Source organism: Seriola lalandi, unplaced genomic scaffold, assembly GCF_002814215.2.
Source record: "Seriola lalandi dorsalis isolate HSWRI2012SDOR001 ecotype SW California unplaced genomic scaffold, Sedor1 jcf7180002054502, whole genome shotgun sequence".
Classification (NCBI taxonomy): Eukaryota; Metazoa; Chordata; class Actinopteri; order Carangiformes; family Carangidae; genus Seriola; species Seriola lalandi.
In genome coordinates this window covers 404,808-418,787 of record NW_019525055.1, presented here as the reverse complement: position 1 = coordinate 418,787, position 13,980 = coordinate 404,808, and the positions used below count along the sequence as shown (strand labels likewise).

At 37.7% G+C, this 13,980-nt stretch overlaps 1 protein-coding gene, 2 non-coding genes and 1 pseudogene across 4 annotated transcripts; 2 read left to right on the top strand and 2 right to left on the bottom strand.

The window, feature by feature from the left end:
- Positions 1-1,695: 1,695 nt before the first annotated feature.
- LOC111659990 (15-hydroxyprostaglandin dehydrogenase [NAD(+)]) lies at positions 1,696-7,863 on the top strand. The gene is made up of 7 exons (XM_023413090.2): positions 1,696-2,178; positions 3,055-3,178; positions 4,043-4,149; positions 4,483-4,579; positions 5,321-5,397; positions 6,820-6,977; positions 7,176-7,863. The coding sequence occupies exons 1-7, from the start codon at positions 2,086-2,088 to the stop codon at positions 7,288-7,290; spliced, it is 771 nt and encodes a 256-aa protein (XP_023268858.1). The 5' UTR covers positions 1,696-2,085; the 3' UTR covers positions 7,291-7,863.
- On the bottom strand, positions 5,667-11,634 carry LOC111659991 (15-hydroxyprostaglandin dehydrogenase [NAD(+)]-like; annotated as a pseudogene). The gene is made up of 7 exons (XR_015437676.1): positions 11,547-11,634; positions 11,135-11,258; positions 10,200-10,285; positions 9,907-10,003; positions 9,150-9,226; positions 8,862-9,016; positions 5,667-5,806 (listed from the first exon to the last, which is right to left on the bottom strand). The product of XR_015437676.1 is annotated as a 15-hydroxyprostaglandin dehydrogenase [NAD(+)]-like (transcript).
- A 541-nt stretch (positions 11,635-12,175) lies between these two features.
- trnad-guc (transfer RNA aspartic acid (anticodon GUC)) lies at positions 12,176-12,247 on the top strand. Its single transcript has one exon. It is a non-coding gene; the product is annotated as a tRNA-Asp (tRNA).
- A 1,110-nt stretch (positions 12,248-13,357) lies between these two features.
- trnav-aac (transfer RNA valine (anticodon AAC)) lies at positions 13,358-13,430 on the bottom strand. Its single transcript has one exon. It is a non-coding gene; the product is annotated as a tRNA-Val (tRNA).
- Positions 13,431-13,980: the final 550 nt, after the last annotated feature.

The following is a 13,980-nucleotide window of genomic DNA, read 5'->3' as shown; positions in this document are numbered from 1 at the left end:
CACACACACACACACACACCTGTAAACCTTTTATACACAACTCTCCCCCTAAAACAGTGACACATATAGGCCTACTGTACATGCATTGTGGATATAACTTATTGTATGTGCACTAACATAAAATGCTGCAGGAAGCACTGAGGGAACACAGATGATCCTGCTCTTCCTGATTAGCACTAAATCAAACAGATCAGAAAATGTTTCTATGCTTATTTGTGAAAATAACAATCATGTGACAGTTTATATTTCAGGCACAGTTCAGTAGCTGTGTGTCTGACATAGAGCTACTATCCTTTGTGTCTTAGCCTCTGTGCTGCTTTAACATATGAAGTCCCCCACTTATATTACTTTTTTTTTTCTTTTTTGCATTGTCCTACGGATGAGGAGAGATTGATGAGAGGTTGATGAATATGAGCTATCAGGTTACACAGCCCTCTACCTCCATCTAGTGACCATATATATGAATGTAGAACGTGTTTGGACTCTAGGAAACAGTCACTCCAAACTCCATTGAAAATGTGTCAGTTTAAATTGTATCGATACAATTTAAATAATAACTAAAAAGTTGACAAAATTGCATTCATATAATTAACCAACAATTGCTTTTAAACACTAAATATTCAACTTTTTTTTACTGCTTAGCTTGGGTATTAGGAAGTAAAAGACGTAATTCAATGTCTTTTTCTTTTTAAAAAAAACAAAACAAAAACCCATTACTTGTCTAAAGGTGCGTATGCAGAATTGAAGAGGGTGTCTTAGCGAAACGGAAAAGCTAGTTGGTCATTTTACTTCATTCACCTTCACGCGATGTCTAAAGACACCGCATTACAGGCAGCACCAATGGTATGAAATGGGATACAGTTCCCATCTCCTAAGTGGACGTTGTCCCCCAACCCCTTCCTCAAGTAAAGGCAACTGACATGACATGTGACAGTAGCTAATATTTAAATATATCCCTGTTTAGACTCAGCATCATTAGGGAAAGAAAAAACAGATACGTTTGAATTGTTATTACAGCCAATTGCTGCACAAAGCTTGGGCGTTTTTAACAGGAACTGACAAATTTGCGCCTTTTTCCGCTGTTTTTATCAACTAACCACATCTGATCTAACCACATATGACTTACTGGGTTGACCAGTTTAAGAGGCTAATACTCTCTTTTTTCCTTCCAGATACTTAAATAATGACGACATACCAATTGTTAAGCAATGAAAGAAGTTTTATTTAAGTTTTAAAGTCTTATCAATGGTTTCACGTATAAGTAAGTCAATCCAAACATAACTGGTCCATTTAAACACCCAGTTATCGTTTGGCAAACGATGTCAGTTGCCAAATCTCGCGAGAGTATGGTGCTGAGACAGAGGCAGGTCTCCAATAAAGTTAATTTTCTCCTGATCTTTTGATCTGAAAAATATAATTTTGATGTCAGAGTGTTCCTAAGACACGTGGCATGTGACTTTCAGTGACTATGGAGCGAAAGAATCTGTCATAATTTGTGATCTCGTTCACTTCTCCCTAAGAATGAATACACTCAGACCTGCCATTGGTCTCCTAAAGGGGCGGGGAGGTGGAGAAACCCATGTGACAAAGATGGAAATAATCAGAAATAAACCCTCGGTTTCACCACTGTCTCTGGTCCAGTGTGAACGTTAGTCACAAAGTTTGTGAGTTGTTACGCGGCGCTTTAATCTCTGTAAACGAAATGCCAAAATCACGTGAGAACTGGTCCTGCGGGATCAAACAATGGGTTGACCAGTATCGCCACAGACACGTGGTTTCTCTTAGCACAAGATTATTCCACAGTCGACATTGCTCAAAACGCATTTAAAATCATTTTCAACACTATTCATCCGGGTCCTACTTGGTTTGCTTTTAACTTTCCTTCACAAGTGTGTCCTGCGGTGACGCCGTTTGATAGCCTTTACCGGTATTTTGCGCCCTCCTTACCAGCATGTTTTGACACGTTACGCTTTCTCTCTTATGGGCGGACTCCGTTTTAAAAGAAACTGACTCAACTCAACACGTTCATATTTCCCGCAAGGGTCCTACAGTTGATCTCATGCTCTTTTAGACCTAACATCTAAAATGGATTTAAATGGTAAAATCGCAGTAGTGACCGGAGCAGCAATGGGAATAGGAAAAGCAATAACGGAGATTCTTCTGCAGAACGGTGCCAAGGTAAAGTTTTGTCTCAGTTGTTCACTTTAAAGCAGAAGTCAGTTGTAAACATCAACATATAATAATTATATTAATAATAAGTGAAAAAAACCTGCTTCAACCTGTTCAACCTGAATTATTCCGTTTTAGAACATTAATTTAATAATAATAATTAAAAAAAAAAGGTTTTAAGAACCCAGTTATAAGTAGAAATATACTCACAGGATTAAATGTTTTCCAGATTTAAGTGCTCAACACAACTCCACCTTGACCAACTGCAACAAAACACCCAGCCATCCGTTTTGAGAAAATGTTTCATCTTTAAAAGATGACACACAGATGTATTTTCTATGTTGAGTACAATGTTGTAATCATTATGTTTGAAATATTTCTCGCCCTGATGAGGAATCTTTTTACCACATAAGGATAGGCCGTATTATTCCAATTGCAGGATGGCTCTCAGCCTTGTTAGTGTGCAAAGACTTAGTTTTGAATAAACACAGGCCCATCTGCACCCATAGCGGGGTGTTGTTGCATGTGAAAAAATTGATATGGAAGTGCAATACAAAAATGAGTATATGAGAGTATCTCTTTTGTGGATTTGCTAGACAATTTAAGGATTTTCCTACTGTGTTACTTTCTTCTTGACGTGTAGAGTAGGGTACATTAAATGGTGTTGAAGGTAGATCAAATATTAGTTATACCTTTCAGTTTAACACATTCACCAGCACCACAAACTACAGTCTCCAAAGTGATCATATAGTTGAATCAGAAGATTTTCAAGCAAAACTGAATATTATAACCTTTATTGTAGGTCTGGTTAGATTAGACTATGATAGCTTTATATAAGATGACCTAATAAACCAGTGTAAATATCATGGTCCCTCACCTGTACAGGTAGCTCTCTTGGATGTGAATGAAACTGCAGCAGAGAGTTTAATGGAAGCTCTCAATAAACAATATGGACAAGAGAGAACTTTGTTCCTGAAATGTAACGTTGAATCAGAGGAGCAGATCAAAGGTATTACACACACGCACACATGCACACACACACTTGAAAAACAAAGTTTGGAAGAGAAGGAAGTACTGGATAGAGGAAGACAGCTGGACTCGCATTTACTGTAATAAGAATGGCTAATTTTCTTTGGAACCAAAAAGTAACATCAGTAGATGGTTGTCTGTACAGATACCAGGAAACTCACAAACTCAGGGACATTTTGTATTGAATTACGCTTAGACGTGGTATTTAAATTGCAGTTCCAGAACCACACCCCGGATTCATTTGTGGTGCACAGTTACTTTAATTATAGTTCAATTGAGGAAATCATTCACATTCACAATAGAGATGACAAACACCCCAAGGCCTTAATGTGCTTACAATGAATTTAAGTTTTTTTATGTGTAATCAGAGCATTACCAGAGCACAAGCTTTTCGTTGAACATCCTGTTACTGTATGTGACAATAAATTTGAGCTTGATAGGTGAAAATGGCATCTATCTATCTAGTCTCAAACTGTTTAACATGGTGAACATGTTTTCCTTCCTTATATTCCCTATATTGATAATTATCAATATTGATCAATATGAGAGAAATGCTGTGGCAATATTTTCCACCATGTCATCCAGCCCTAGTCTCAAATAACTAACTCATAATTTAATGTCAGTGAATTAGGGCTGCAACTAACATTATCAACATGCCCATTGATTATTTTCACATTATTTACATCTATTGATTATTTGGTCTATAACATGTTTTAAAATAAGTTCCCATATAAATTCCAATAAACCACAAAAAGAGAAATTTGTTTTTTGCTTTGTTGGTTGCTTGATTGTGAAATGAGAAGTTCACTGCAAACTTTTTTTTTTTCTTCTTCTTCTCTCCAAGCTGCCTTTCAGAAAACCACAGAAACCTTCGGAGGAATGGACATCCTGTGCAACAATGCTGGCATCATGAATGAGAGTGCGTGGGAGCAAGCTGTCTCCATAAACCTTGTAAGAAGCAGACAGAGCAACATCCTTCATCTGGTTTTGATTTTGCGTCATTTACTCACTTGTACTCAGCTGCACTACTCCCACAGGGGAAATTACACCATAACACGTTATTCACTGTTCAGTGTTTCACAAATTGTTGTCTGACTGCAGCAAACAGGAACATTGACATTTCCTTCTTTTAAATAAAGGAGTGTGAAGAAACTATTTTGCAACTTGAGTTAAATTAAGCAAATTTTACGTGGCTTCATGCTTCCTCTGTTTAATTTCACAACATTTGGTACACAAAGCACCATGTATTAATGAACAGACACCAAAATAATTTCTGCATTGTAGATGGGTGTTATCAGGGGCACTTACCAGGCTCTGGAGTACATGAGCAAGTTGAATGGAGGTCGGGGAGGGGTCATCATCAACACAGCATCTATGGCAGGTAAAGCACGTTTTCAACCAAATAAAACACTTTCTTTTTTTTTGGTAAAAAGGCAGAAATTCTTTCATCTTATTTTTGTGTTTCTAAAAATTAGCAGTCTAACCATGATTTTATATATTTTTTTCCATATTGTGAGTAGAGTACATGGTTTTGAATACACCTGTTGTTTAATGAGCCTAGCTGGAACAGTTAGGTACTGTAACTGTATGCTGTACTTGTAACTGTACTTGTAACTCAAGTTTTAAACAGCAACTTGACACTTATTTAATCACAGATTTGTAGACCTGCCTATCAGAACTCCACCTCTCACTTGTGACATAATCATGACATAATTACTTTATATCCAGTCTTCACAGTTGCTTGATGTTTCTGTCTCTGTTAACTTATTTTTATCTGCACAAAGCTGATAAAATGAATAAATATACTTCTAACAGGTCAGAATAAAAAAAAATGTCTAAATATAAATAAGATGATGACATGAGGCAAATATTGGAATATTGGTTATGTATTATTATAATATTATTACAGTATTGTGTTGGCCTTGAATAGTCACAGTCACAGCACACAGATGGTAAATTTAAAAATGCCATCAGGTCTCGATGTTATTTTCTTTAACAGCAACTTGTTGCATGTAAATAAGAGAGAACATTAACAGGAATTTTGTGCAGCCCGGTGAATCAGGATTTCAACAACCTACATTTTTTAACCCTAATATTGACTGATATAACCCCTGTCCTACAGGTATCAGTCCCTTACTGAGCTGTCCTGTCTATACAGCCACTAAGAATGGAGTGGTTGGCTTCACTCGCGCCATGGCGGTAAAGAAGATTTTCTTCACATTAATTTTTTATGCCTTTTTTATTGGGTTTTTGCACAATTATGTAACATTTGTGTCAAAGACAAGCTCAACTGTCATTTGTTGTAATGTGCCAAAAAGGAACACAGACAGGTTTTTGTTTAATTTCTCTTATCTGTATGCTCTCTCTCAGTCAAATTTGTTAAATCACTTTTTAATATCAATATTATTGAATTAATCATTTGTATGATGGGATGTAGCTGTTTACAGCGCTATGGTTATTTACCAGGGTGCTACTTGTAAATGTAGTTAAACCAGTAGTGTGGCTACTCGCCACCACTGCTCAGTGCTCTCAGTGGCCCGCCCTGTGTCCTGCAGCAGGAGGCAGCTGTTTTCAGCAGACAAGCTCTGCTAAACCCACTGGACACAACCTGCCCAGGAACAAAATTAAAAAAATTATCGACTAGCTGGTGAAGAAAGTGGAACATTTAACAACTAAAGAGCAGGAGATGGTGAAGAACAAAAATGTAACAAAAAAGTAAACATCAAGTGGACACAAAAATTACTAGAATGTGGAGAGAACGTTTCTATGTGTCTGTTGAATGTGTAAATAATAACCTTTGACACCAAAAATTTTTTAAATGCAGGTAAACAAGTAAATTTTTGACTCTTCCACACTGCCAGCTAAGTCTACCTTTCTGTTCGGACTGAAGAAACACACACAACTGACAACATGCAGTTAGTTCACACACAGATACAAACGCCAGGGAGAGAGAGTGAGCTGGTAGCTGCTGTGCAGACTCGTAAAATGGATCTGTCATGTCGCATCCCCGGGTTGGAGCTCCTGTAAGTGACAGAGCCTCTGTGAGACGCACTTTGATCGGTGATTGTGTGTTTTTGAAACTTATTTCTGGGCTGTGCTCACTCTTTCATCCCTGAGTGCAGTGTAGCCACAGTGTGGTTTAACAGCACCGTGCTGGGCCAGTAACAGTCTGTGCACAGTGTTTGTGCTCTGAAAAATGTCACAGAAAAGAAAACAGGCAAAAATGTATTGTGTTGTGTTTGCATCACTGCCAATCAGAGCTGGAACTGATAAGTATCCGTGTCTACTGCTGAGTCATTTGACCCTCAAGTGAATGCAGATTGTACTCTTTCCCACTGCTGACAAAAACAGATGTCAGCGGCTCTTAGATGGTTTTTTGACCAATGTAAAATGAACTTTAGGAACTGTATTTCAGCCATAATCACAGTCAGTTTGTTAATGAGTTCTTCTGCCCCCAAAAAGCCATAAAGAAACAATTAATGCAGATTTAAGGTATCATGAATGTGTGAAGGTTACAAATGAACAGACAAAAGAAAATAATAGTGTCACTTTTTTCTTTTAGTGCTTGTATTACACATACACGAACAGCTGAAGCGTAATTGTGTGTGTGTCTTTTCCAAGGCTGCCTCTACCGCATCAGGCTATGGTATACGGGTTAACGCTCTTTGCCCAAGTTTCGTCCAAACTGAGCTCCTCTCCACCATCACATCCAAAATGGGACGATTCTCCCACCTGGTTGATAAAACCGAACAATTAGTAGAAAAGCTTGGGATGTTAAGGTGAGTCTTTGATTATGTCCCTTTATTAAAGTTGGTACAAAGCCTAACAAAATCTACACTCTGTTCTCTGCTCCATTAAATAATTTCCACTGCTTGTTCTGTGACATCATGTTATACATGTTAAGGTACATTATCATGATCCTGTATGATACCATGTCCATGTATATTCATTGATGTCACTGTACATTTTTGTTTCAGTGTGTCTGAGGTAGCTGAGTGCTTCCTTGAGCTGGTAACAGATGAGACAAAGAACGGAGAGGCTCTCCTGGTCATTCCAAAAGTTAAGAAATACGCAACGTTTCCTTCAGTCTAGTAGCTTTTGGCAGTGACAAACCACATCAAACAGTACCAACCGGCCTTGACTGGAACGTGTCATCAAAGTTGCAATGTTTCTCTGTATTTTAATGTACAAAAAATATCACATAAGTACTTTGTGTACAGCAGATAAGGAAATAGAAATAGTCAATACATTATACATAGAAAGGTCTAAACTGTCGGCTTTTCCCAATGTTATATTGAGCATCAATAATTTGCACCTTGTCCTGGTTTCCATTAATTTTGCTTGTAGTTTAACTAATGATAAATTATAATCATTGCATGTCTTACCTACCATAATTGTGTGTTTCCTCAAGCATGTCAACATTTATTGAAATATATGAGATATACATTTGAAATCCAGAAAATGTAGAATGTAATTTTGTGTGATGACCACCGGGTGTCGCTGTTTCACTGGAAAACGTGTCCATCTTTAAGGGTCTGTTAAATCCAGATGACACAGTTTTTCTTAACTAATTCCTGGTCATTTTATTTCATGATCACGTCATTCTGCATATAATGTCATGAAGTTGTAGTTTGTATATAATAAATATACACATACATACACATACATGTTGTTGGTTCTGATGTTTCTATACACAGTGTATAACAATAATATGAAAAAAGACCTTACAACATGAATTTTGATTTTTGTCTTTTAGGTTTTAAGTGTATTAGAGAAAGGTTTCAGGGCAGACACAGACACCATGACTCTTGTGGTCCAAGACTGGAGCTGATCCTGATCAAAACTTACAAACACTAATTCAGTGTGCATTTGGTTTAGAGTTAAATCAGGGGCTTGGATCATGGTGTACCTGCTTCCAAGCCTAGTATCTTTTGTGTTGCCCTCAAGACATTTTGGTCAACAACAGTAAGTTACAGAGCAGCTACAAAACATTGAGTCCATTTTGTGTAGTGTTTAAATATCAGGATTTTGTAAAAAAAAAAAAAAAAAGAATTAAAAAAAAAAAAACATCTTTATTATGCCAAGATAATTATATGATCTCAGTCTGACGGAGCTGTATTCCACTTGCTAAAGATCAGAATAAAGGCAGAGAGACCCAACAACATCAAGAGCTGAAGGTGGCTGCATAAGAAGCGGAGAGCATCAACAGGTAAGATGCATCACATCTGGTGATGTCTGTGGGTCAAAGACTTCAGGCTTGGGTTTTTGAGAACAACTTTTGAAGAACATCTTCGAACTCCCATCCACTGCCACTGAAGATGACTTAAATAGCTTAATAACTATAAAAATAGTTTCAGAAGTGATGATAAAAATAATAATGAAATCGCAACAGGTTTAGGCAACTATTATCTAAATGTAGCTTAACTGTCAAATAGCCAGATCCCAACCAGAATGGGTTCAAACCCCAGTCCAGCCCTGTTTTCCTGTGAGTCCCTTGTGCTTAGGTAAGCAATCTGAATCAAGTCAGGGAATGGCAGACTTTGCCACTCGGAATAAAAACTACTATACAGATATATAGATAATTACTGAATGTAAAAAATGCAGGATATAACACTACTTTCATGAAATTCTTAAGGACTATAACTTTCACAAAGAAGACTTACTTTAACACCCCCATGTCTGCATATTTTTTGATTTCATCAGCCAAGTGGGAGAATTGTCTCAATCTGTCTAAAATGGTGGAGAAGAGGTCAGTTTGGACCAAACCTGGGCAAATGGCGTTGAACCGTATACCATAGCCTGAGGCAGCAGAAACAGCCTAGTAAAAGATACACAAATACACACAATTAGACTTCAGCTGCTTGGAGGCACAGTGGAAACCATAAGAAATAAAATGAAAAGAAAGTAAAGATGATGTTTTCGTTTCTTTATCATAAGATAACCTTCCTTACCGCCATGGCTCGAGTGAAGCCAATCACTCCGTGCTTAGTGGCTGTATAGACAGGACAGCACAGTACTGGGGCAAGACCTGTAAGATGTGGGTTATATCGGTCCACATCAGGGTTAAACATTTCTCAGACATTTTCAAATTCCTAAGTAGTAGGGATGAACAAAACCCCTGTCTAGATTTTCTCTCATCCTTATGCAGCAATTTCCCTTTTAATATTATAATGTAAAAACGCAATGGCATTTGTTAAATCTCCCATCTGTGGCTTTGACTGTGAGATTTCATTTTCACCACCTTTCTTATTGCAAATGAAAAGCTTGTGGGTGTTTGTCCTAATAACTACTACCTCAGGGTATTGTTGAAGAACTATTACATTTTTTGGAGAGTAATAACAATATACAGTATAAGCCTTTACACTTCATATCTGAGGTGGAACAGAGAGATGACAGATCTCACCCACTGCAGATAGCTTTGTCCAAACACATTGATGTTATGTACTTTGGCTGAGAGTTTTCTTTATTACACTTTCCTTTATATTTCTAAATGTTAATGTCATTATGATTTAGTGTATAATGTTTGGGCTCCTTGAGTTTATTAAAAAATGTTCAATCATAGATGCAGTGAAAACAAATACACAAATCCATACACATATAAAAATCCTTCTGTCTCTGTGCTGAGTGCTTGAGGAGATAGAAGGAAAGTATTCCTTGCCATTTCTGTTTTTTGAAATAAACCATAACACAATGCATTGTGGGCCATACCTGCGATGGATGCTGTGTTGACAATGACACCTCCCCGACCTCCAGTCAACTTGTTCATGTGCTCCAGGGCCAAGTAGGCTACCTTCATTACACCAGTCTACATCAGAGAGTTATTTTGATTGTTTCTGTCCTCAATAGATAAGTGATAGTAATGAGACAGCATGCATTCCTTGTTATAAGTGCATATGGGGTGATCTGAGGACTGAGGAGTTTTCCCAGGTAAGGAGGTGTTAGTCCATGAAGATTTTTAGAGATAATAAATAGCAACCTGGAGGAAATCTGTAAATTCTTACCAGGTTTACGGAGACAGTTTTCTTCCACTCGCTCTCATTCAAGATGTCTATTCCTCCGAAGGTTTCTACAGTTTTCTGAAGGGCAGCTTTAGAGCAGAAAATATCGGTTAGATGTTAACTTTTCATTTTGCAACCAACTTGTTCAGCTCAGTAGACCATTTAGACAGCAACAGAACTTTTCTTTTTGTTTTGTTATTGTGGCAAATACATGCACTGATTTAAAACTTTCTGTAATTCTACTCATTCCACCTTGATACAGTTTACTCACAGTGTGCCCTGTATTTCATTACTGGAAATAAATATCATACTGATCACTGTGTGATATACTGTATGTTGAAGTTGACTGGACACACTACTATTGTTATTTTGAAATGTATCCTTCTAAAGCTGTCTCAGTTTCTCACAGCTCTTCTCAAATATATAACTACTGTGCATCAGACAAGATCCAAGGAATGGCTAACTCGCAATACCCCACAAGTAAATATTAAACTTGGGAAGACTGCCTTCCAGTACTTTGCACCATAAAAATGAATTGTAATTTGTGAATTTAAGGACATTAAAACGTAAAAGCCTTTTGGGCCTTTTTTTTTTTTTTTTTTTTAAAAGATGTCTGAGTCTTTCTGATGCTGTGTGTATGTGTTTGTGTGTGACTGGTTGTATTTAGTTGTGTCCTATCTCTGTTCTCTCTGCTATGCTCAGGTCTCTCTTGTATGAGAAATCCTGATCTCAGTGAGGGAAACTGATAAATCATGATCTTTCACTAACCTTAACAAGTGGCCCAGACCTAGCTACACTTAAACTAGTTTATTTGCCATTACCACATTTCCCTAACCTTTGGAAAAAAAATCCTGGCATTAAACATAATCTGTGGTTTTGCAACAGGGTAAGTAGATGAGACTGCACCTGTGTTTTCAAAGTGTTTGTTCTTGTGTTACCTTTGATCTGCTCCTGTGACTCAACATCACAGTTCAGGAACAGAGTTCGCTCTTGTCCATACTGTTTGTCAAGGTCTTCCTTTAAACTCTTGCCTGGGGTTTCATTCACATCCAGGACGACTACCTGTAGAGGTGAAGGTCTGTCAGGGAGCTAAAAGATTTTCATGCTTTTCATGACTGCAGTTTTCGACTGTTACCAGAAATGGGCAAAAATACCGGACTGTCCGGTCTGCATTTATTGACTTTGCTGGCTGGACTTTGCTTCAGTGCAGCTTCAGACACATTCATTACAAAACTGTTGGCTCTTTGCTTGTTTATTACACCCTAACGCTGCAGCAATGCACAATAAACATACACACACACATAGTCTCAACATGTCAGGCTATGATGAATAACTGAGTCAAAACTTTACCTTGGCACCATTTTGAAGAAGTATCTCTGTTATTGCTTTTCCTATTCCCAGCGCTGCCCCAGTCACTACTGCGACCATTTAAAGCCATTTCAGTTGTTCAAAGAAGAGAGGAGGAGGTCAGCTGCAAGATCCCTGCAAGAAATATAAAACTGTTGAATCTAGAGAAGTGGGTGTGCTTTTATACGAACCCAGGAGCACATACCCAGTTTATATTAAACCACCAGTTTATATACAGTTATTGATCAAACCGCAGTGAGTAAACATCAACCAGGTAACATGTTTTCAGTGGTTCACTTCCATGGGGTCCAAAGAGGATCAGAGTAGCCCATCTGCTATATCAAAAGCCTCCAATATCAAAGAAAATGCTGTTCTGCACTGAACCTGTAGCCCAGGTGCCATCAACTAAATTACCCCCAATAACTTCCACACAGCATCATATGAAAAAAATGCATTCGACCCTATACACTTACGTATACCAGGGAGTTGAAGGCTTAAATGTAAAACTTAGTACCCCCATATTTTCATATATTTTCATTCCCCCTTCGCCAAAAAAATCCAAACAGCAATACAGATTCAAATCACGCCACATAGTGGTTAAAGACGGTCATTGCATGCATGTACAGGGCCAATCCTCGTTAGTATAGTGGTGAGTATCCCCGCCTGTCACGCGGGAGACCGGGGTTCGATTCCCCGACGGGGAGGCGTTCTTTTTCCCTCTTTCAAATTTTTGCGTTGATGCAACGGTCAAAGCCAGCAGATGCATAACTGTAGATGCTATAGCTAATTTTAATATTGGCTCGCTACTGTTTACAACATCTAAAATAGGATTAAATCAATATACTTAACATATTAAATCCTAACTAACGCTTATGTGTCACAGCCTCGTTATTCATAACAGTCACAGTAAGCTAACGTTACAACTATTGCCATATCACAGCCACAGCAATGCTGATAGCTAGTGTTGAAGCTGTCCCAAATGCTAATTTACAGTTTATATAGTTTGACAAAATTTCAGCATCCACAACAGTCAGTCATAATAATTAGCCCCCCTAATTGTTATATCGGTTATTTAATTAGCCTCTGCTAATTATTATCACGAGCAGCAATGATAGACTTGCAGTGGAGTAGCTAAGCTTACACTAAAGTTAAGCACAACAACATTGTTCTCAACCAAGCACACAAACTAGCTAACGTTAAAATTAACTACCGCAACACCTTACTATCGAGCAACCCTCAGAGCTTTACATTAAGTTACAAAAACTATATTTACCTTTAGGTTGACATGACTGCCAAAGTACCGGAAAACTTTTACACGATACATTCCAACTACTATTAATCCAGCTAAGTCTTGTTTTAGCGCCCAACCTATGTCCATCTCTGCAGCCATATGTAGTTTACAACAAGTCCGGTTTACTCATGCAGACCTGACCTATCCTTGGCTGTAATGGTATGACATTACGGTAAGTGGACCACTGAACAGTTGTTTTAACAACTTCAACAGATTGTTCTTCGGTTGATTAATGCTGTTTGAATACAAGCAGAGCAATTATTGTGCACACATATATTTGATATTTAAAATATCTATATTTTAAACACTGTACTTAAAATACTTAATCAAGAATAACTACAAATTCCTCTGAGGAATGATTACATTACATTTATATTCATCTATAAAATAGATGTAACATTAAATTTATTAACGTGAAAATATAATTATTTAACCATCGTATTATGCATGCTTACGTTAAATATCTCAATTGTACAGTATTTACTGTGTCGCTTGATTCAATGTCTGTTATGGAAGAAAAGAATGTTTCCGCCCGGTTTCGAACCGGGGACCTTTCGCGTGTTAGGCGAACGTGATAACCACTACACTACGGAAACTCATAGTATTGAAAACCAGATCATATAATATATATACTATTGATAGTTCGTAAACGGTACAATTTTTACCGACTTTAGGAAATTGTCGATATGAAATAAAGGTCTAAATTAAGTTTAAATTAAATGTAAAAAGAGAAAAAGAAAAAATAATGACAGTTTTCAAAAAGAAATATGTTGGTGGCTGACACCTATGGATGTGTTATAATACATCCATGGTGACACCGTTAAAAGCAGTGGGGCAAATTAGGTGATGTTTCAAGGCCTGGACAATGGCGTTGTCAAAAGGTTGATAATGTGCTACCAGCATTGCAGCCTGCAGGGCCTTTGCAGAGCCAAACTGCTGCTTGCAAAGGTGTCAGCGCCAAAACCATCTTTCACCACCCTATCTGCCAAATACTCAGTAATGTCACACAAATCTCCTAGGATCAGCAAGTGTCTGGCTGGCTTTAGTATATGCAAGCAACTTCAGAAGCAGCAGAGAGACAAGGCATTTATAGTATATGGGACTTTACGATGTGTCCTCTCACTTAGTATTGGATGTGATGGAGTA

Coding starts and splice junctions, on each gene's coding strand:
- LOC111659990 (XM_023413090.2), top strand. CDS start 2,086: ATGGATTTAAATGGTAAAATCGCAGTAGTGACCGGAGCAGCAATGGGA. Junction 3,179..4,042: donor ATCAGAGGAGCAGATCAAAG/GTATTACACACA, acceptor CTTCTCTCCAAG/CTGCCTTTCAGAAAACCACA. Junction 5,398..6,819: donor GCTTCACTCGCGCCATGGCG/GTAAAGAAGATT, acceptor GTCTTTTCCAAG/GCTGCCTCTACCGCATCAGG.